The following is a 20,018-nucleotide window of genomic DNA, read 5'->3' on the forward strand; positions in this document are numbered from 1 at the left end:
TAAGTCTAAGTCTAAAAATACATATAAAGTACGGCAGTAACTTCAAATATATTATATAGTTTTCTTTCAATGCGAAAGCCTTTGTTTATTTTTTACAGATTACATATGATTGATATATAAAAAGGATTTTTAATATAGTTTTGAACCTATCAAAAAGTACCTGAACGTTCTCTTCAGTACATTTACTGAGCATTTGATCAATCAAGCCCCAATCGCTCTAATTTCCTACGGTATTTAAAGGTATCATCAAAAGTACGCAAGTTCCGCTGTAAACAATGAAATACAGCCTGTGCTGCCCTCTGGTGGACAGCCGCGGTATATACCAAAACAAAAGTTTAACAACGACAAGTTTCTCATTTTTAAGTATTTATTTATTCTCTTTAAGCAAAGAGACACTTACAGAAACAGAATCAATACCCATTATGACAACTGTTTCGGAATAAAATGGCACAGGGTACATAAATGTATTATTTTGCCTCAGATGAATACTGGCAGCAGTGTTTTTCAGTAAAATTATAGTATGAGGTAATGAGCGTTCATACAAGTAACAGCTGAAAGTTATTTCAAGTCAGTTGTATTTGATTTTATATGCTTCGTATAAATGTATATTACTGTTTTTTATGAACATGGTGACATGAATAAAAAAAGTGACATGTAGCTCAGCATAACTGAGGAAATACTAGATTTTAAAACTGACAGTAGAAATGCTGAATGAGCAAACTTTTAAATTGACTTGTACTGCATATATTTCTGGAAAAAAACGGATTCATACAAGTCAAAAATGTGTGATATGATGAAAGTAATTACCTGTAAACAAGATAAATAAATAACCATGTAAAACTTGGCTAAACAGCAGCAAGGACGGGTCCCTTTAAGGGCCAGTTTACATGCAAGACCTGAGCCTGTGACAAATTATATTTGACCAAATTTCATAAAAACCCAAAATGGCGCTCAATACAGAGGATTAAGAAAACCTGTTGCATTGATGAAAAACAATAAAATTATTTTAGATAAACTTTTTAACAAAGAAATATTGAAATTTGTGGAGTAAAATAATAAAAAAACATATTTAGGCAAAAAAAAGTTAATATTTGACCTTTTCATTCACTCATCAGTTAATCGTCTTCAAGTAGTTATGATTGCCGTCCCTTTTGGTGAAAGTTGCCTGAGATAAAAACATTTACTTTGTAGAAAATAAAAATGTAACATGCCCAAATTCTTCCAGAAATCTTCACTCTGCTAGCGATGCACTAATATCTTAAAGTCGGACAGAAACGTGGGGGACGATTATCATCAGAGATGAAAACGTTGCCTTATCTTCATGCAACATCTTAGTGCAAAAACATAGATCAACATCCAATCAAAACTGAGCCCAGATCTAGTTTGATCTCAGCTGGATTTAAATTAAGTTAATTTATTTACAATATCTGGCCTCGAACTGTGCAAAAAATCCAGCAAGATGTTTGCCAACTTTAAGGCTCTTTAGAAACTCTGCAAAAACACAAAATCTTGGCAGATTATTTCACTTATACCAAGACATTTTCACATGATACAAGTGAAATAATCTGCCAGTGGAACTGAGTCTTTTTCATCCATATTAAGGTATTATTTATGTAAAACAAACTCCTATTTATTGCTGAAAAGTTACTCATAAGTCAGTTTAGTCTTATTTCAAGTTTACTGAGATATTTACACAAGAAATTAGACCAAAAATACTTGGTAGGATTTTGTGTTTTTGCAGTGAAATTAATGGTGCATAAAAGGAACTTTAAAGCATCATAAGAGAAATTATCAACACAATAAAAGAAATTAAGTTGTAATATGTTGTGGATTGTGGAACCTGATTCAGAGCGAACTTTTACCTCTGGTCCCTTTAACAAACGTTTCCCTAACCTTACAAGTTTTCCGTCACATAAAGCCCGCTCTGTGGGATCCGACAGGAACCAGTTCAGAGCATCTTGGTGGAAGAAGAAGTCGAGCAGATAAAGTAGAAATTTATTATTAAGATGTGTTCACAGCGAAGTGCTCCTGTAACAGTCTGTCCTCAGAAGTCCATCCCTTCATCACTTTCACAGACATCAGATGGAGCGTCGGTACCAAAGTAACGATCCCCAAAGTTACCTGAGAAAAAGAGCAGAACACCAACATGTTTACCACAATTTCTGTTTGTTTCTCATAGAAAGTACTCCTGACTGCGTCTCTTCATCCTTTAAAGCATCTAGCTAGCTCTGCTCTGTTTCTTTCCTGTTAAAAGTGAGCGGTTTCTGTCCACTGTCGCCACATGCTTCCTCTAAATGAAGGGTTGCTGCAAAATCAACAGACACATTCAGCTGGAACCAAAGTTGCAACATTTGTTATAATTTCAGCTGCAGCGGTTCTCTTTCACGCTGCACTGTGCCAAACGAACCAAACTATCCGAAAACCTCACCGATTCCTGGGATGATGTGGAACTGGTCGTTGACCTCTTTGTCCACGGCGGTGGTGATGATGCGGACCTTAGGGAAAGCGTAGGCGACCGAGTGAACGCCCATCTCCGCCATGAGCAGGGAGAGCAGGAAGATCTTATCCTCGGCCACATCGTGATCCTAAACATGGAGCAGGAAAATTTTTTATATTTTTTATATTTTATAAAAAGAAAAAAACTGTTTTCCTTTTTTAAAAGTAGTATTCATTTGAATTTTTTTCATATAAAAACAAAAATGCTTTTTTAAAATTATGTAATTTTTTTACTCATTAAAAAAGAAAAAATCCTTTAAAAAAATTATTTATTTTTGTATTACTCATTATTAAATTTTTTTAAAATAAAAAGAATAATTTTCCTTCGGGTAAAAACATCATGAGTCCTGGGAACAAAGCAGCAGCTTATTATCATGAAAATCAAACATTTTACAAAACTCTACACACAGAATACTAACAAAATTAAACATCTAAAACAATGTAAATCTCCTCAATCTTTGATAAATAAGTATATTTATATATCATCAAAAAAAATTATGAGAAAAGAAGCAAATAACTTTAAATAAAAGTTAAAAAAACAAAAAACAAATGGATTTATGAAGTAGGTTAAAAATTATAAAAATATATTTCACTAAAATGTCAAAAGAATATTAAAGACTCAGTTATTTATTTTAGTTTTTTTAAACATAAGTTAAAATGGAAGCTGACAAATCTAACTGATGAATTCGTCTTTTGTTATTCTTTTGCTTATTAACAATCTGTTTATTATTTCTCAGAAGTTTAAAAGTGAATTAAAAAAAATCCTGAATATTTCTGATCAGAATTAAAAGTAAAAACATTAAAAAGTTTAAAACTGGACCCACCAGCAGGACCCTGACAGCCATGAGAGCCGCGGCTCCGGTGGAGACGGTGCTGTCCATCAGGATCACGTAGTCCTCGCTGATCTCCTTCGGCAGGCGGAGGTAGTGGAGCTGCAGGAAGAGCTCGGTGAGAACCACACGCAGCCACCGAGGCGTCGCTCACAAACACACAAACCTCCGGCTCCCCGGTGTCGTGGTTGGTCTGGATGAGGATCTTCCCCAGCCGAATGTCTTTGCAGACGGCCGTCAGAGCCTGCTCCATCGTCTCCCCGGCCCGCAGGATAGAAACGCCGGTGATCTTAACGGGACAGAAAGTAAGAAAACAACAATAATTTACTCTGAAAGCTCCTGCTGAACAGCAAACAGGTCAAACTGCAGCTTTAACATCTGAATCTACTGCAGTAGAGCAGAGCTATGAGAGCTGCTGCCACTAGGGGGCAGCCTCCGGAACAACATCTGGTTCAGTGAACAGATAAATGACTTGATAACCAGTTAAAATGATCAAAGTTACACATAAAATGTACCTTTTATAGAAATAAATAGCATAATTACTCATATATGCCAGGATATACAGTTGGAAACTCATAATTAAGACAAACATTCCAGTAAATTATAAAAGAAAATCTTTTTAAAAACTAGTTTTAAACTGAAATATGTCGAAAGATTATTTTTATTCCATGAGTAATCTGAAAAGAAAAGAATTCCGACTTTTCTCAAAATTCAGACTTTTTTCCCCTCCAAATTTTGACTTTTTTCTCAGAAGATTAAAGATTAAAGAATTAGTTTGTTTTAGTTAGTTTTTTTCAGTGGCCCTATGCTGAAATGTTAAGGCAAGACATGTAGAAAAAGAGAATGAAAAGTAAATTATTACGGCCCCAACACACAACCCTGAGGTACACCACAGAAAATGTCCTAACATTCAAACACAGATACACCTTTGACAGAAAATGTGATATTTCCTGCCATACAGGATGGAAATGTCTCTCTGTTCAGGTAAAACTTGTAGAGAGAAAATATTTTTATCTTAATTTATTTTATGGTTTGAACTGATCCTTGCCAACTTTAAATTTGAAGGATAAAAACTGAAGTTTGATATGAATTTACAGCAGATATTTCCTGTTAGATGATTGGAGACAGTGGGATGGTGAATAAAGTTCATCTTATTTTGTTTTCTTGAACTTTGCCAAATCTGCAGAACAGTTCAGCTCTGTACTTTCCAGTTCAGCGTAGAGAACCGGAACCTTTTGAAAAGTTTCCTCCAGACACTGAATCAGTTCAGTGGAGAGTCGATGAGACTCTGATTCTTACTCTTTGACCGCTCAGCCTCTTTCCCTCGTAGACGGTGCCTTGAGGCGTCTCCACGGAAGCGGGCTGGACGGGACAAAAACGGGACGAAATTCAGTTCCAACTCGAAGCCAAATGTTATTTTGCACTTTGGTTGCTCCAGTGGCCAGGAAGGTCGGCTAATGTTGCTGCTGAAAAGCCTCACCTTGAGAGGCAGGAAGGAGAGGGCATGTTCTATCAGCAGCCTCATTAATCTCTTGGAGTAGAAGATAAACTCGTCTCTGTTGGTCTCCTTGTTCCTACAAACACAAACAGGAAGAGTTAAAGCTCCTGAAGGTTTTCCTGCATGAAGCTGGGAAGCAGGAACAAACAGAAGCAGGTATTTCCTGTAAGGTGTGCGGCGGCGCGCTGACCTGATGATGGTGTGCATGCCGCGGACCTGAGGCGTGCTCTCCATCACGCTGAGGGTTTTGGGTAACGGCTGACCCTGATGGGCCGACGCCAGAGCCGATCTGCAAGAAACGAACAGAAAAAACAGAAAACATTCAGATTGTTTTATGCGCAACTGAATGTGAAAATGTCAAAGTTAGACTCAGACTTCAAAACAACAAACAGACGGATGATCTGATGGACAAATGAAAGGATGAAGAGTTCAGATATTCTTTCATCCTCAAACTTATCCAGATCTGGAAAATACTTCGACAACAGCATAGGAAGTAATTAAAGGAAACATAAAAAGACATTCCAGACGTTTTAAGTACATGGTGTCAAAGTTTAATTGCATAAACTGCATGGGTAAGTGCAGTTTTATTTAAATATAACTAAAATAGGTGAATATGGGTCATTACTCTTCTTATTTATTCTTTTTCATTTTATGGAAGTCAAGAATATACATTAATTTTGTTTCTTAAAAAAACTAAAAAAGTAAATTAAAAAGCAGTGGTTTTATTTCTTAACAATAAAAGAAGCTAGACTCCTAAAGTATGCATTTATAAAACTTGATAAGTTCTGTTAAAAATGGTCATGTAACTTTTGCAGAGAAAATGTTATTTAGCAGAGCAGGGCAGAAATATGAACTACCAGCAAACTGTTTCATAAAAATGTGGAAAGACATGTTGATCCTAAATAACAGCAGAGGAGCTGTGATCCTAAGATTCCCTTTGTTCAGTCAGAGCAGCAGTTTTAAGAGTTAATGCCCTCATCTTCTCCAATTGTGCTGTAATCTACATGCAAAACAATAAATGCAACCCTGAATATCGTCAAACACATGCAAAGTGCTGCAAAGCGTCAAAAAAGCTGCTTGTCTGTTTCTGCTGCTCTCTTTACACTTTATTTTAAATTGTGCTGTCTTTCTGCAAAAAATAAGTCGTGCATTTGTTTTATTTCACAAAAATGCAAATTAGGAAAAGTACTCTGCCAGCCAAGACTTGACAGATAAATGTCAAAAGCAAGCACGTTGCCTGAATTTACAGATAAAACATGCAGCTACTAGTGGAACAGGTTAGTAAGCTCGGAGTGGATGGAAACGGCAGGATTGTGCATCTTATATTTGAACAAAAGATGCAGAAGTCGGGCCTCACATATCCCAGCGAAGCTTCCTCTGCAGAACGTCACAAAGCACAGAAAAAAAAACACAAAAAAGGGAGAGAAAGAACATTTTGAGTCGTGGAAAGCTCTGACAGATCGGCGCTGTGCAACACTGAGCAAAAACGCTGCAGCGCATCACGCCATCAGATCAGTTCATCTAAGTGGGTTTAAATTAGAGCTTTTGTTTTTATTCTGCTGAGATCTCACACCTGAAAGAGCAGCAGAGCTCCTCCACGTTTTACAAATCAATCTGTGATTTATGTCAGCATTTATTAACAGAGATTAAATCAGATTAACTCGCCCAGAGAAAAGACCTAAAGAGTCACGATTGTTGCCTTTTCTGCCAAATGTCGGCTTTTCTGCAAACTAAGAGTTCACTCCATCGCTGTCTCTGCTTTGTGTTGCAGCAGGACTTCAAACTGATTTCTAACATAAAACAGATTTTATCTGAATCATAAACAACTTGAAGCGGCGTATATAAGCAGACTCAGTGTCGTGGTGATTGTATTTTGGTGTTGATTTGTGCAAACATGGCTGCAGGAAGTTCACGTCTAAAGCAGGTGAAGATCTAGACGGGGTGTCCAAAGTGTGGCCCGGGGGCCACATGTGGCCCGTTGACTGATTCTGTTTCCTTTTCTTTATTGACAGCAAAATTATTACTGACAAATTAAAATTTTCCACAATGGAAAATATTGAGCACAACATAAAGTGTTAGTTCTTCAACAACCAAGATTTTACTTTCTCTTTTATTTCAGAGTAGCAGTGGGTATTTATCGTATCGTTTATCTTTATCGTGATATATTTCTTATCGTGATAAGTCTAAAGTCCATCAAAACCGTCTGCATTGCTGAGATTGTTATTTTTACGATTTTCTACACTGATTTTTCTGCAAACACCAGGAAGCATTAGGACAACTGCAGACAGAAAAACGGGTAAATTTTCACCATTAATCTCAGAATGTTTTTAGAAAACATAAAAACATTTCTGAGCTCCACAGATTAAACATTTGCAAAAACAAACCTCAAAAATGTTAATATTAATCTCAGGAATTGTTTAGAAAACTTTGGAATTTTCTGAGCTCGTAAAGTGGAAAGTTTTTAATTTTAGGAAAGTTTCTGAGTTTTAAAAGTTGAACATTTTATACTTTAACACCAGGGACGTGTCCAGATTTTTCTCCTTATGGGTGTGGAAGAATGGAACAGTAAAATGACAATTTCATCTAAATTATCTGCAGTCTTAGATTACAATGAACAGTGAGACAAAACTTGAAAAACAAAACTTTTTATTTAATAATAAAAAAGAACGAAAAAACATTTGGATCTGCTTAGTATGCGAAAACTATGCAATAGATGTCTTTGTTACCTGATTAGCCTGTTTAGCTTAGCGTAGCTTTAATGAATACAACTCTATTTTTAGCTGTATAACTATATTCATCTTATCAATTTAAAGAGAAAACTGTTGAACCATTGTACAAATGTCAACTGTTTGATTACCCATTTTATCCTTTGTGAAGAGTTTTTTTCTGTGCAGTAGGTCTGAAGATGCATCAACCAATGAGACCAGAGATGGAAATGAGCTATTTGGCTAGAATATAATTTATTTGCATTTAAATGTTAATTAATATGCAATGTTCCATTCCTAAAGTTTTCTATCATCGATGTTCTTCTATTAGCACGTTAGCATTAGCGTGCTGTAAAGAGAGGCTGTTTCTTGGAAATTTCTTTAAATAATCCAAACTTAATACAGTTAAATTGTATTTAACTGTATCTACATAAGTATCATGATACTTATGTAGATAAGTTTTCAAGTTATCTACATATTTAACAGGGTTATCAGTAAAAGAGACATCAGGTGTGATGGTAGTTTGGCCAGTTAAATTAATTTTTTTACATACTAAAAGCCCCAGTTATTAAAAAATAAAAAAGGTTTGACTGTATGGCGAACAGGAAGCGGAGGGGAGTAAAGGTTTGGCTGTAATGAGAAAGAAACTGAAATAAAAAGCTGTTGCAGGCATACCTCACATTGATCTCACGCTGGAATGGTTACACAGCATTCAGCCAGGCAAGGAGGGGTCAGGCCCATACGAGGACACAAAAACACACACAGTGAGCAAAATAAAAGAAACTCAAACCTTTAAAGCAAAAACATTCTCAGCTGAAATGTGCAGCTCCACACACCCCGACAGCTCAGCCATGAATATTAATTTCATGTCTGGCTGAACAAAAACTCAACAGTGTCATAAATCAGATTTTAGTAAGTGTGACCATTTTATTTGATTGTGTAAAACGGGGCTGGAACAGCGAATGATTTCATCAGTTGGCTCAACAATGTGCTTGGTGGACTGAGCCAAAGCTTTGGCAGATAAACTCTCCATGAAGGTTGCTCTGAATTTCAGAGGCAGCAGAAACCAACAGATGATTCAACGTGGAGTAAATCTTTTCCCACGGTTTAACTGAAGAGAAGTCTTCCTTCTTCCAGAAGATGAAATAAAAGTTAAAAGAATCTCTGACAGATATATTTTAACCCAGTCAGTTTGAAGGAGTGAGTTCTCCTGTTGTTTTTTATTAGGAGATAAACGACTTTGCTGGTTTATCTTTAGTGTTTATCATCATGAGCTGATTTTTATTAAGAGCTTTTTCTTGCTGTTTGCAGGATTTTTGCCGCCTCGAAGGCGGGGCTACGTCCACTCAGGCGTTTTGACAGCTGAATGGTTGCCATGGAGATTAAAAGATTACTCAAACATGCATGGAAGAATCAAGGCAACACTCCAGCTTTGTTTTGATGAGAGAAAAACTTTATAAAATGATGGAAAGCTAAAAAGAAAGTCAATTTTATTTAAACCGCCGCTTTAAAAAGGAGCAGCAAAAGCAAATGAGGTGGATTAGCAACAACTGATGATGTCATTCAGGACATGCTACTGTGGAAAATCATCTCTGCTGCCCAGAAGTTGAGCTGCATGTAAACAATAATCTTCAGTCAGAGGCATCTTCAGATTCACTGCAACACTGACTGCTACCAGAGATCCTGATTAATTTAAGGCTCTTGGATTATATGAGTTTGATAACGTCTAATTTATTTTTGGGATAAATAAAGTATTTTTGAACGCAGTCGTTCACTCATCCAAACTCTAGACAGAAAATAGCAAAAGCTTCTGCTTAAGGAAATGCTGAATAAAACCATGAAACTTTCAATTAAAGTTATGTAAATTACTAATAATTTTTGAAGCTGAAGGAAAGTAGACGAGCTTCCTGCTCCGTTCGTGTTGCATACTGCAGGTGTCGTGCAGTGAGTGTAACTGATGCGTTCTGCTGATGGCCGCGAATGAATATGTTGAAGGTGGAACAGATCATAGTTAGCAGTGGGTCATAAAAGTGAATGGATGACAGAACAATGAGGAGAAGAAAGATGGAGGACACCTCTCCTCTCCGCACGGCGCCATTAATCTCAGATAACGACTCCAGAGCTGCCTGACCGAGGTCAGCGAGGTGCAGCAGGAAGGAAGGAGGAACGAGACGAGGCAGAAAGGAGCCTCACCAAACGCTGTAACAACCAAAACTCTGCCTGGAACAATCAATATTTAACAATCTGATTTGTTTCCTTTCCCTTAATCAATAACAAAAAATGAAAATGGAAGGAGTTTTTTTTTAACTGGTTATACCGAAATTATTTGCTGCATTTGCTGTTGACATTGGAATTATTATCAGGAAAAAATATCTTACTTCTCTTAAATTACTTCAGATCAAAATCTAAGATGAGGGTAAAATGAAACCAAATTCAGTTTGTTTTTTATTCCCATGAAGCTCTTTGAACACAAAACTTACATCTTCCAAACATGTTTAAACAGTTAAGTTTAAATTTCAGACGGCAGAATATTTGAAAACAAAATTAAAAGTGACTTTTTGGACCTCATGTTGCAGCATCATGAGCACGGTTTGCTAAGAGAATAAGAACATGAAGAGAATAAGACTACCAACAGAATAACGTCTATTTATATTCACTGCTAGATGTTTTGTAAAATATATCTTTGGGATTTCTGCAACTATTTCGCAGAAGATGCCCAGTCCTGGTCCTCAGGTTTCTGCATGTTTTAGATGTTTTAATGCTTGAAAACATGAAGATGGGAGGTCAAACAGACGGATGAGAAAACCGATAAATGGATCAAACTTTTCCTGATTTTGGGAGACAATGGTTGAGCAGTTTTTGCAGAAATGCTGTCGTGGTTTTACCGTCATGCATCCGGTCAGGTTTGGAATAATTAATAAAGTCACATTTTATTTTATTTTTTTCTGATACTAAACTTTCTTTGATAAAAAACTGAAGGAAAGTCAAACTTCTGGCTTTAGAACCTGACAGCCATGCTCACATATCCACACGTTATCACTTTATTGTGGCGACGCAGCAAAACCCCGTCACAATGCTTCCCACCGCCTGCAGACGGAAGCAGCTAAAAATGTTGATCTGAATAAAGCCGACTTTGTTTACATTGTTCCTCATATAAAAACAGCCAGAAGTGCAGGATCTGTAAGCGGCGAGTCTTATCAGGGCAGGCAGCTGAAGCAGCACTTTTCAAACAGCTTCGCCACAAATCGAACTGAAACAAACTGAAACACCGGGAGAAACTACGACTTGAGCCGAGTCAGCAGAACACAAACAAGTAGAGACCTTATTGGGAGTCTTTACCTTCTCCAGCTGACTGTGGACATGCTGAACAATCAGATCCAAAGCTACAAAGTTTTCCCCACCTGAAAGGAAACACATTCAATCAGTAACTTTATTGAAAAAAGGCGATATGTGATATTTAAAGGACAGTTGAATGCATAGAGGAGAGTGACTAACCTCTGGGCACCACGATGTCTGCCACCTGCACCGTCGGCTCGATGTACTGCTCGAAGGCCGGCTTCACAAACTTGTTGTACTGCTTGATGATGCCGTTGATGTCGCGCCCGCGCTGAGAGACGTCTCTCTTCAGCCTGCGGATCAGCCGGATGTCCGAGTCCGTGTCCACAAACACCTTCATGTCCAGCAGCTGCCGGGAAAAGGTCACAAAACGACGTTCAGTCCAGTTTATCTGGTGCTTCTGCTCCAATTTCTCCTTTTAACATTTTAAAATCCTGAAAGGCTTCAGAAACAAATGATGTCACTCATGTTTCCTCTATCTAGACCAAAATAAATATAAACCTGCTATGACTTGTAACTTTTATCTTTTTATGCTAAAAGTTGATTCTTCTAAAATAATTTGTGAACATTGATAGTTTGTTTCTGCTTGCAAAACAAAATTTGTGAAATTAAACAGCAGGTTTGCATGCTCTTTTAACCAGACCCAGTTTAAAAACAAACAGGAAATGACACTTTTTTATTTTTTGAATGTGCTTGCAGCACTAGAATGTCATTAATCTTATGATTTTTTTAAAAAATAGACAGAACTAATAGAAATTTAAATCTTTGTCTCTTATTTCTTACAACAAAGCTCCATCCCAGTCACATACGTTGTAAAGTCCTCCTACAGATCCTGATAACTCGTCACCAAACTGTTTCTGCTTTAATAGAGAGAATTAATGTGGGTATTTTTTCCATTATATTCCCAGTTCCTGGCATCCTGCCCGTCTGGACGGGTTCTTAACCCAGACCTGTATATTAGCTCTACAGATTAGCAGCTATAATTGGCTTCAGTTACTAGAAAGGACACAAAGCACAATTAATCACAGAGCACAAAGGCTGTTACTGACTGAATAAGAGGGTAATCAGCAACGGAGCCGGGCCTCCTGGGAGGCTGGCCGCCTTATCGCCACAGCCCAGCGCACAAACACACAGAGGAGCCGACGCGCAGCAGCAGGACTTATTTACCATTAGGAGCGCCGTCCCTTTAATTCTTATGGATTTTCACTGACCGTAAACAGGCTTTCAATAAAAGAGCAAATCAATTTTCTGTTTAAAGGCAAATCTCTCCACATAAAGAGGCTCCAGGCAGCAGACTGGACTGAATCTTCACTTTGACTCAGCAATAAGACGTCAATCGAAGAAACACCGAGAAAATAAAGGAGGTTAAATAGACAGAAGATATTTCTACAAAATGATGGCCTAAATGTTAAATATTACTTTACGAGGATGTGCCTCTCTCTGTCTGCAGCCCTGAGGGGTAACAGCTGTGGTGGACAGACTGGGATATCGCTGCTTCCCTGAGGCTAAACCAGCTGTTCCAGATGCTGCAACCAAAGCAGAGCTGCGCAATATATCATAAATATATGGTCATCGCAATATCAGTGAGGGCGAAATCCACGTTTAGAGAGCAATATCTTCTCCTGCAAAATGTAATACTTGGACAACTAGAGTTTCAAAATGCCAAATATTTACTAATATTACTGATAGCACAACATTTTCTAACATCATGCAGCCTTAAACTACACATTTCTTGGTAGATAGAGAGTCTGCCTATTATCCTGTTACATCTGCATAAATATTATAATCAATAACATGATTTCTGCATCAACTAAACTGATCAGCATATCATAAAAAATCTAAACTGGAAGCTGAATCAACTCCAAAAACTTTTACCTGTTTACCGTCTATAATATGTGCAACATGCAAACAAACAAAAAGAAAAACTGAGAATAATAAATATTTTTACCTTCAGTAGCTCCTTGTTGGCAAAGGCCAGGATGCCCTCAAAGATCACCACATTGGCTCCATAAACTGTTTTCTGTCACAGAGATGAAAAATCAAAGAAAGAATGAAGATTTTATTGTTTATGTCGTCAGTTTAAATGTCCACAAAGAAAACAAGACAGAATCTGAATAGTAGAAGGAGCTGAAATCCTAAAAGATGTTCAAGATATTCTGGGATTTTAAAAACTTTGAGCGTAAAACTGAAAGCAGCTTCACTTTACTGGAGCTGTTCAAGACTCAGATGATTTCCAGTTATTTATTATCTGCTCCCAGTTTTCTGAGGCGAGATAAGGAGATGAGTTATGATTTTTATCCTCACAAAGCAGATACTTAAAAGCTACAAGATAAAAAGAAAATATTTCATGACTACTCAGTACAAGACAAAACATTGTCCAACATGACTCTACCAATGATTCAGATTTAGTAGAAAATAATCAGATAGATCAGAGGCTTTGATGCAGAAAACATAAATAAACTCCAAAGTTATCCCGACTATACAGGGAAGAGATTTTATTATTGGTATCATTGCAGGTACAGTTAAATAAACGTTATAAACATGTGGTCAAGTTCAAGGAAATAACTAAAATATTGACGGAGAAAAAACAAAATATACTAAGAAATGAGGAGCGAGAAGACGTCAGGATCACTGTTTGCCACAAACTCATGACTAAGGAACCCAGCAGTGTGAATTGATTTAAGGATTATGCAGAAGTTCTTTAACATCTTTAACAAAAAAACAACAAAAAACACAAGAAGGTTGAGTTTAAACAGACAGAAGTGAAAATGTGTGAATTCAGGAAGCAGCTCAGTAGAAGCTGAACCCCAGGCTGCAGCAGAGCAGCTCGGCCACTTAATTACATTCAGCTGCGTACAAAAGGGCCATAAAATGATCCCAGAGTCGCCGGCCGAGATGGCCGATTTCCCATGAGGTGTTGTGCCAGTCAGCCATGAAATTACACGGCGACGAAATAAAGAGGAGATGTCAGAGACGCAACGCTTCAGAAACGGTTCTTGTTGGGGAAAATGAAGCTTTAATTATCAGCAAACTTGCGGGGGGAATTTCAAAAAGTATTTTTACTACAGTCGTTGTTTTCTGACCCATTCTTTGCGCCGGCTGTGGCTGGTGAAGTCGTACACCGGCACTTTGATGCTTTTCCCCTTCTTCAGCTTCCTGAGGACGGTGATGAGCAGCTCGAAGTCGAAGGCGTCGGGGTGATCGAAGTTGTACTCGTTTTTAGCAGCGAGCTCCTGCTCTTCTTTATTCAACACCTGAGACACAAACAAACCAGAGCAGCAGTAAAACAGGTGATTGTGATCAGCTGTCAGGGCTCATATCAACACCTGTTCAGAATTCATAATGTGGAAATACTATTTCCTTTACTGGAGCGGGTAAAAACTCTGAAAAGCTGCTATACAAAAACACCAAGAACAAGAGATAATGTTTGCCTTTATGACGAAGTTTAGACTTTAAATTGTTAGAAAAGCCTGAGAATAAGCACAACAAGTGGCTCAATGAAGTTATTTTAGTCTTATGATTTCACAAAATCGTCCCTTTGAACAACTGAATTAGTTTTTCTCCACTTGATCTGGAAAATTTTTTAAAAATTCACAAAACTTTATTGGACAAAATGAATTATTTGTTAATGAAAAGTGTTGGGAACAAAGGATTTTTCTTTGTATGAAAATAAAGTTATAAAATTACCACAATAAAGTCGTAATATTACGAAATCATAACATTACAATTTTATTCTTGTAATTTTATTACTTTATTCACAATTTTTTTTATTCTTCTTCACACATTTGATTGAAAATTATGAAAAAGTAAATATTTTCCAAACTGAGCAGTCTAAGCAAACACTACTGGAAACTGAAAGAAAATTATTCTATTAAAAACCTGAAAAGTATGAAAATATAGTTACATTTACAAAAAAAGTATAGAACTCAGCATTGTAGATCAATCAATCAAGTTTATGTGTAAAGCACATTTCAGTAACAAGGCAGTTCAAAGTGCTTTATATCATAAAACACTAATATTGAACACAGTCAATGACTGTTTAATCTTGAGCTGCAGGAACTGCTGCACAAATATTCAGCATGTTTTTCCTTCAATATTCCTCTTTGTAACCTTTAGTCACATATTAAAGGGACAAATTTAACAAACATTTTTAATTTAGTGTTAGAAGCAAGTAAGAAAGGAACCAAAAATCATCGATTTCAGTTCATCTTGCTGAAATCAGCAAAGGGGCGGGAAGGTTAATCAATTCAGTGGAATATGATTTATGATCTGCATTTGTTTTCAAATCAAAAGCTAATGAACTATCAGAGAACTCTGGGGGTAAACAGTTATCGAATGCGTCTTATTGCTCAGAGTGAATCTGCAAATTTACTGCTGAAGACCCTATGAATCAAAGCTTGTGGTTCTGTTTTTTAATTACGCAGAGTGTGATCACCTTGTAGAAGGAGTCCATGGACAGCAGAACCACCCAGGGAACATCCAGAGCTTCGATGATCTTATTGGCCACTGTGGTTTTTCCTGAGGCGCTTCCTCCACACAGACCTGCAGGAGCACAAAGCACAAACAGCAGCGGCTCTAATTAATGAAGACAAACGTGGAGAAGCACCGCTGCTAGAAAAATGCTAAACTAGTTCAAGAACTAAATAAATACACTTTCATCATATACTCATGACATATCACTTCTTTTTACAGTTGTTCTGCAGCAACAGACACCAGATATGGCAAACTGGTATAATGAGAGATTTTTAGAGGTTAAATTCGCTAAAGTTTGAATTTCCTTAGACTTTCAATGTTCCTTTGTGCTGTTTAGCGCAGAACGGTGTGACATTGGCTGCATTTCCATTACGAATGTATGCAAAACTTTGTCAATATTCTGGTAATGTAAAAAAAAAGTTTCACAATTGTGTTGTTTCCATTACATAAGAAACACAAATAAAGTTTGTTCATGTGATGTCATTAAAAAAACCATCATCCTCCAACTACTTCCTGATTATGTGACTCGTGTGATGTGAAAAGAGAAAATTTCTGTAATTTGTATATTTGTTCTAAAAACAACTGAGGGAAAAAATAGATCAATTAAAATTGGAAATTGAATCTGGTATAAAAAAAATCTGAGATTTTATTTTTTAAGCCATATCACTTCAAAAAATAAAATATGGGTTTACCAGTATATACAGTATTTATTGCTGTCACAAATCAGTCAAAATTTGGCTTTTTTTGACAAAGAAAAATTAAACAGATTTCTACAAAATAATTACAATTACATAAAAATATGTAACAGAAAATAAGTGACTTTTAGCAAAACACTTATTTTACTGGACTAAACAAATGCTGCTTGTTTTTATCTTTAAGTCCAGCTGTGGGGATGTTGTAGAAACACGTTTTCCTTTTATTTCATCTAAACATGTTTTAAAGTCACCCAGCTGTGAAAGCTGCTCTGCTGCAACACAACAAACCCTGATTTCTATTAGCAATAAAAACCCAATTGTTAAGAAAAGATGGCAGACACAAAGTTTTACCTCCTTTCATTTCAATTTCTTTTATTTTCTTCCCATTTTACGGTTTTAGTCGTAATTATTTCCCTCTTTCGCTCCCCTCTCCATCTTGCACCAAATTTTACTACATCTTCCTCAGCGCAGGTCTGACCAGTTTTCCGCTGCTCCTTTCAGCCGTGTGTGAAATTGGGACCAGTCACTACGCTCCATTGGCAATAACAGATTGCAGACTGAGGAGAACGTCCGCCTCTCCTTCCCGCCGCTCACGCCGGTCTGATGAGTTTATTCACGCTACGGCGCTCCGTGGATGTCAAACATGCACACCTGGAGCTCACTCCACAGCTGCTGGGAAGCTCGCTGACTCGGATGTTTTACTGTGCAGATCAGCATGATGTGTCGCCATAAAGGCTCATACAGAAAGAAACCATTAGATTACGGTTTGCTAAACTTACATCTGTAGCAAAAAAGGTTTGAGCATGACAGAGGTTTTTCAGTTTATCTATTCTGAAACTCAACGTGAAGAAAACTGAGATTCTTTTATTGAGAAATTTATGTGGTTTACGCAGGACACCGGCCCTAAAAGTCTGGAGTTTGACACCTGTGAGGAAAATAAAACTGAAATGTTAAGGTTTTATCAGCCTCAATAACCTTAGACTGTTTTCACACAGTCTAAGGTTATTGAGGCTTAGACTGATTACATTTTCACTGCGGTTCACTTTCACACTGAACTGCGTCAAACAAACCAAATCGTTCAAAAACCTGTTCCCCTCCTCGCCTGTGGGGGCACTGCACCAAAAACCACTACAGGAAACAACACAAAAACCTCTGAAGAAGACATGAGCGCAACTTCCTTCTAAGACTGAAACGATTAATCAAATTAATTGTGATAAATCGATTATTGAAATAATCGTAACTAATTTAGTAATCGATTAATCGTCAGTGCAATTAACAGTAAAACAAAAGAAAATGATAAAATCTCCAGTTTGACTACGGTAAAAAGTAAAAAACTGCAACAAACCTTATTTTAAATGGCTCAGAAAGTGCAATTAGGAATTTCAAATGTAATGTAAAATAAATAACTAGACTTCAGTTTAGTTCTTGTTGAATTAGACTGAATAGATTTGATACCTGATCAGATATTAAGACCAGATTGGTGCATAGAAAGTACTAAATATTTGCGTAAATTATTAATTTTAAGCATATTTAAATGCGTCTTAGGTGACGATGTAGGAGTTGGAAAACAAACCAACCACCAGGAGAACTCTGGTTTATGAAGCAGACGGCGTTTGTTCTCTCACCGATGACAAAGGCCTCTTTGAAGGTGGTCCCGGTGACATTGTACCACGGTGGTCTGCCGGCGGTGTAGATGGTCCTCTTGTTGGTCCTCAGCAGCGGAGGCTCTGTCTTGGACTGGCTCGTGGTCCGTTTCCGTGGCGACAGCGACGGGGTCAGAGGACAGCAGGGGACCCGGTTGGAGAGACCGTCCATGGAATCTTCTCCGCTCCCGCTGCATTTAGAGGGAGAGGCATCGATAAGCTGACCGCTCGCCAAAACATTATCAGTCGTTGTACAGTTCACTAAGAGGATAGGATGGGATGTTTTTGCCATCAGAGATGCCTTTTTGGTTCATATGTGACCCCCTGCTGCTCCTTTACAGGCACTTCAAGTATTACAAAGTACATGCAAGTTCAGCTGATATTACAACATTGTAAAATTGTGGACTTGCACATAAATTGTTGTTCTGCAGAGAGGAAGAAAGAAACATTTTCACTGGAATGTCTCCGCGAGGACTCTCCGCAGTCGGACCTTTGGTATCGGTGTGACTGAGGGAGAGGACGGGAGAACTTACTGATCCTCCCCAGGAAAACACACCGTTGCCCAGGAAACAGCGTGACATCGAGTAGGGAGGCCACCATTCACATGAGTAAGGCTGTCATCACTTGGCTCGGTTTGTGGAAAGTTATCTCACTAATCTTCAGTTAAAAGTTTCTCTCTTTGGAAGAGAAACAAGCAAAACCAAAGCACATGTTCTAATTAAACTCCCGATGTTTATATTTGGGTTGGTAGGACAAACGCAGTATTACTCTTAATATGTAGATAGTGTCTACTGCATGTGATCAGTATCAATAGATAATACATCAGATATAACAATCTATATATGGAAAATTCACTTAACTCCAATCCAGAACCCCATGGCATTCTGGGAGATGTAAGCAGAGGAAGTGATTTACCTTCTCAACTTCTCACAATGAGCTAAGCTAGCCTACTCACTCAATCTTTGGTTACCTAGCAACAACCTGCTGAGTAAGTTGCACAGCAGCAGTTTCAAGTTCACTGTGAAACCATAAATGCTTAAAAAGAAGAAAACAATGGTGTGGAGTGAAAACTGTAGATAAAAAGAAAAGGTCATTCCACCAGTTTGGCAAAATTTCAGATATTTGAAACAAAAATAATCATCAATAATTATCTATATATCGACTCATATGAAATGCTTTTATTCAGCCTTAATGTCCAGGCCTACTCTAATGGATGATAGCATCAGTGGTTATTTACACAGATCACTTTTGTCTGATTATAATTCAGTTGATCTGAAACAAAAAAGTAAGGAGGTAAATACTTTTTCACAGCACCTTGAAAGATATTATGGGGTTTCAATAAATGTGGTGCTGATGATTTTGTAAATAAAATTTAAAAAAAGTACTTTACTGCTCTGCTGTCTTTCAGTGGAGTGAATTAAGAAACATGACTACAAGCTTCAAAGGAAGAACATCAACATTTATTTGTAAAAATATTACCAAAAAACCTTCAGCTTTTTGTAAGGTAAAGCAACATTGTTTTTCTAGAAGAGAAATTGAATTGAATGAAATGTTAATTTTAAAACTGAAACTGCAACCAGGCACAAAACTCAAAGAGCATTTACTCTGAGATGGCCAAGAATTTTAATTAATTCATAAAAAAATAAAAATAAATAAGAATAAAAATAAAAAAATCAACACGTCCTTGTTGAATATCTGCAGTGATATTAAATGTGTTATTGTTTTTTTTTTTTTGTTGTTTTTTTTGTCTTTTTTGCCTCTTTTGTTCTCCCAGCAGCCACGCTGACACAATGCGTGGATCTGACGGAGAAGGAAAGCTAGCCAGCTAGCTGCGTTAGCAGGATTAAAGCGATCCGTTCAGGGATCCAACAGCCGCAACAGGCACTCCATCCTCCCGGCAGGCTTTTCTCACCTGTCGGTCCTCAACATCGACCTATCCGCGTCCTCTCCCCCATCTGTCGGCTGCTCGCCCGGCTTACTGTCGAGGATAATCGCTGCTGCCATAACGGCTCGGCGCGGAAACCAAACACTGGTTGCGTGATGACGTCAGAAGACGTAAAGTGATGTTGTGTTTGCGGGACTCGCAGAACGTCGGTAATTTTACCTCAACTGCACGACTGAAATACATTATGCACATTGAATTATGAAAGCTTTCGTACTTTAATAACTACAAGAACAAAAAGGCAATTTAAAGAGTTTTCAAACAAAAGACTTTCGTCCACATTTCTTTTGTAAACTACATCGAGTATGCGATAGAAACGTTAATAATAAAAGGCAGACCATTGTAACATACAAATAACCGTCATATCTCTATGTATTTCGTAGATTTATATTATAGCAGT

The 20,018-nt window shown here is 37.4% G+C and overlaps 1 protein-coding gene across 3 annotated transcripts; it reads right to left on the bottom strand.

Moving 5' to 3' along the window:
* Nucleotides 1-349: 349 nt before the first annotated feature.
* On the bottom strand, nucleotides 350-19,874 carry LOC106917234 (uridine-cytidine kinase-like 1). Of its 3 annotated transcripts, none has more exons than XM_088001942.1 (15): nucleotides 19,589-19,874; nucleotides 17,659-17,867; nucleotides 15,301-15,407; nucleotides 13,949-14,119; nucleotides 12,814-12,885; nucleotides 11,025-11,214; nucleotides 10,869-10,930; nucleotides 8,205-8,221; nucleotides 5,015-5,113; nucleotides 4,807-4,900; nucleotides 4,626-4,688; nucleotides 3,493-3,615; nucleotides 3,321-3,428; nucleotides 2,429-2,585; nucleotides 350-2,305 (listed from the first exon to the last, which is right to left on the bottom strand). In XM_088001942.1, exons 1-15 carry the CDS (start codon nucleotides 19,678-19,680, stop codon nucleotides 2,223-2,225), a joined length of 1,647 nt encoding a protein of 548 aa, XP_087858068.1. In that variant the 5' UTR covers nucleotides 19,681-19,874; the 3' UTR covers nucleotides 350-2,222. The 3 variants fall into 3 exon arrangements, with proteins under 3 accessions (XP_087858068.1, XP_014841521.1, XP_014841522.1); XM_014986035.2 differs by having other exon boundaries at nucleotides 350-2,121; nucleotides 19,589-19,739; XM_014986036.2 differs by lacking the exons at nucleotides 350-2,305; nucleotides 8,205-8,221 and having other exon boundaries at nucleotides 2,415-2,585; nucleotides 19,589-19,740.
* Between the last annotated feature and the right edge of the window lie 144 nt (nucleotides 19,875-20,018).

The sequence above is a fragment of the Poecilia mexicana genome, unplaced genomic scaffold, assembly GCF_051168715.1.
Source record: "Poecilia mexicana isolate PSO_F unplaced genomic scaffold, ASM5116871v1 scaffold_21, whole genome shotgun sequence".
Lineage (NCBI taxonomy): Eukaryota > Metazoa > Chordata > Actinopteri > Cyprinodontiformes > Poeciliidae > Poecilia > Poecilia mexicana.

Bases quoted from the DNA above. Each gene is read 5' to 3' on its own strand.
- LOC106917234 (XM_088001942.1), bottom strand. From the start codon at position 19,680: ATGGCAGCAGCGATTATCCTCGACAGTAAGCCGGGCGAGCAGCCGACA. The intron at 14,120-15,300 runs GTGATCACACTC...TTTGTGTCTCAG, and splicing joins CCATGGACTCCTTCTACAAG to GTGTTGAATAAAGAAGAGCA. The intron at 3,616-4,625 runs GTAAGAATCAGA...TGTCCCGTTAAG, and splicing joins AGAGGCTGAGCGGTCAAAGA to ATCACCGGCGTTTCTATCCT.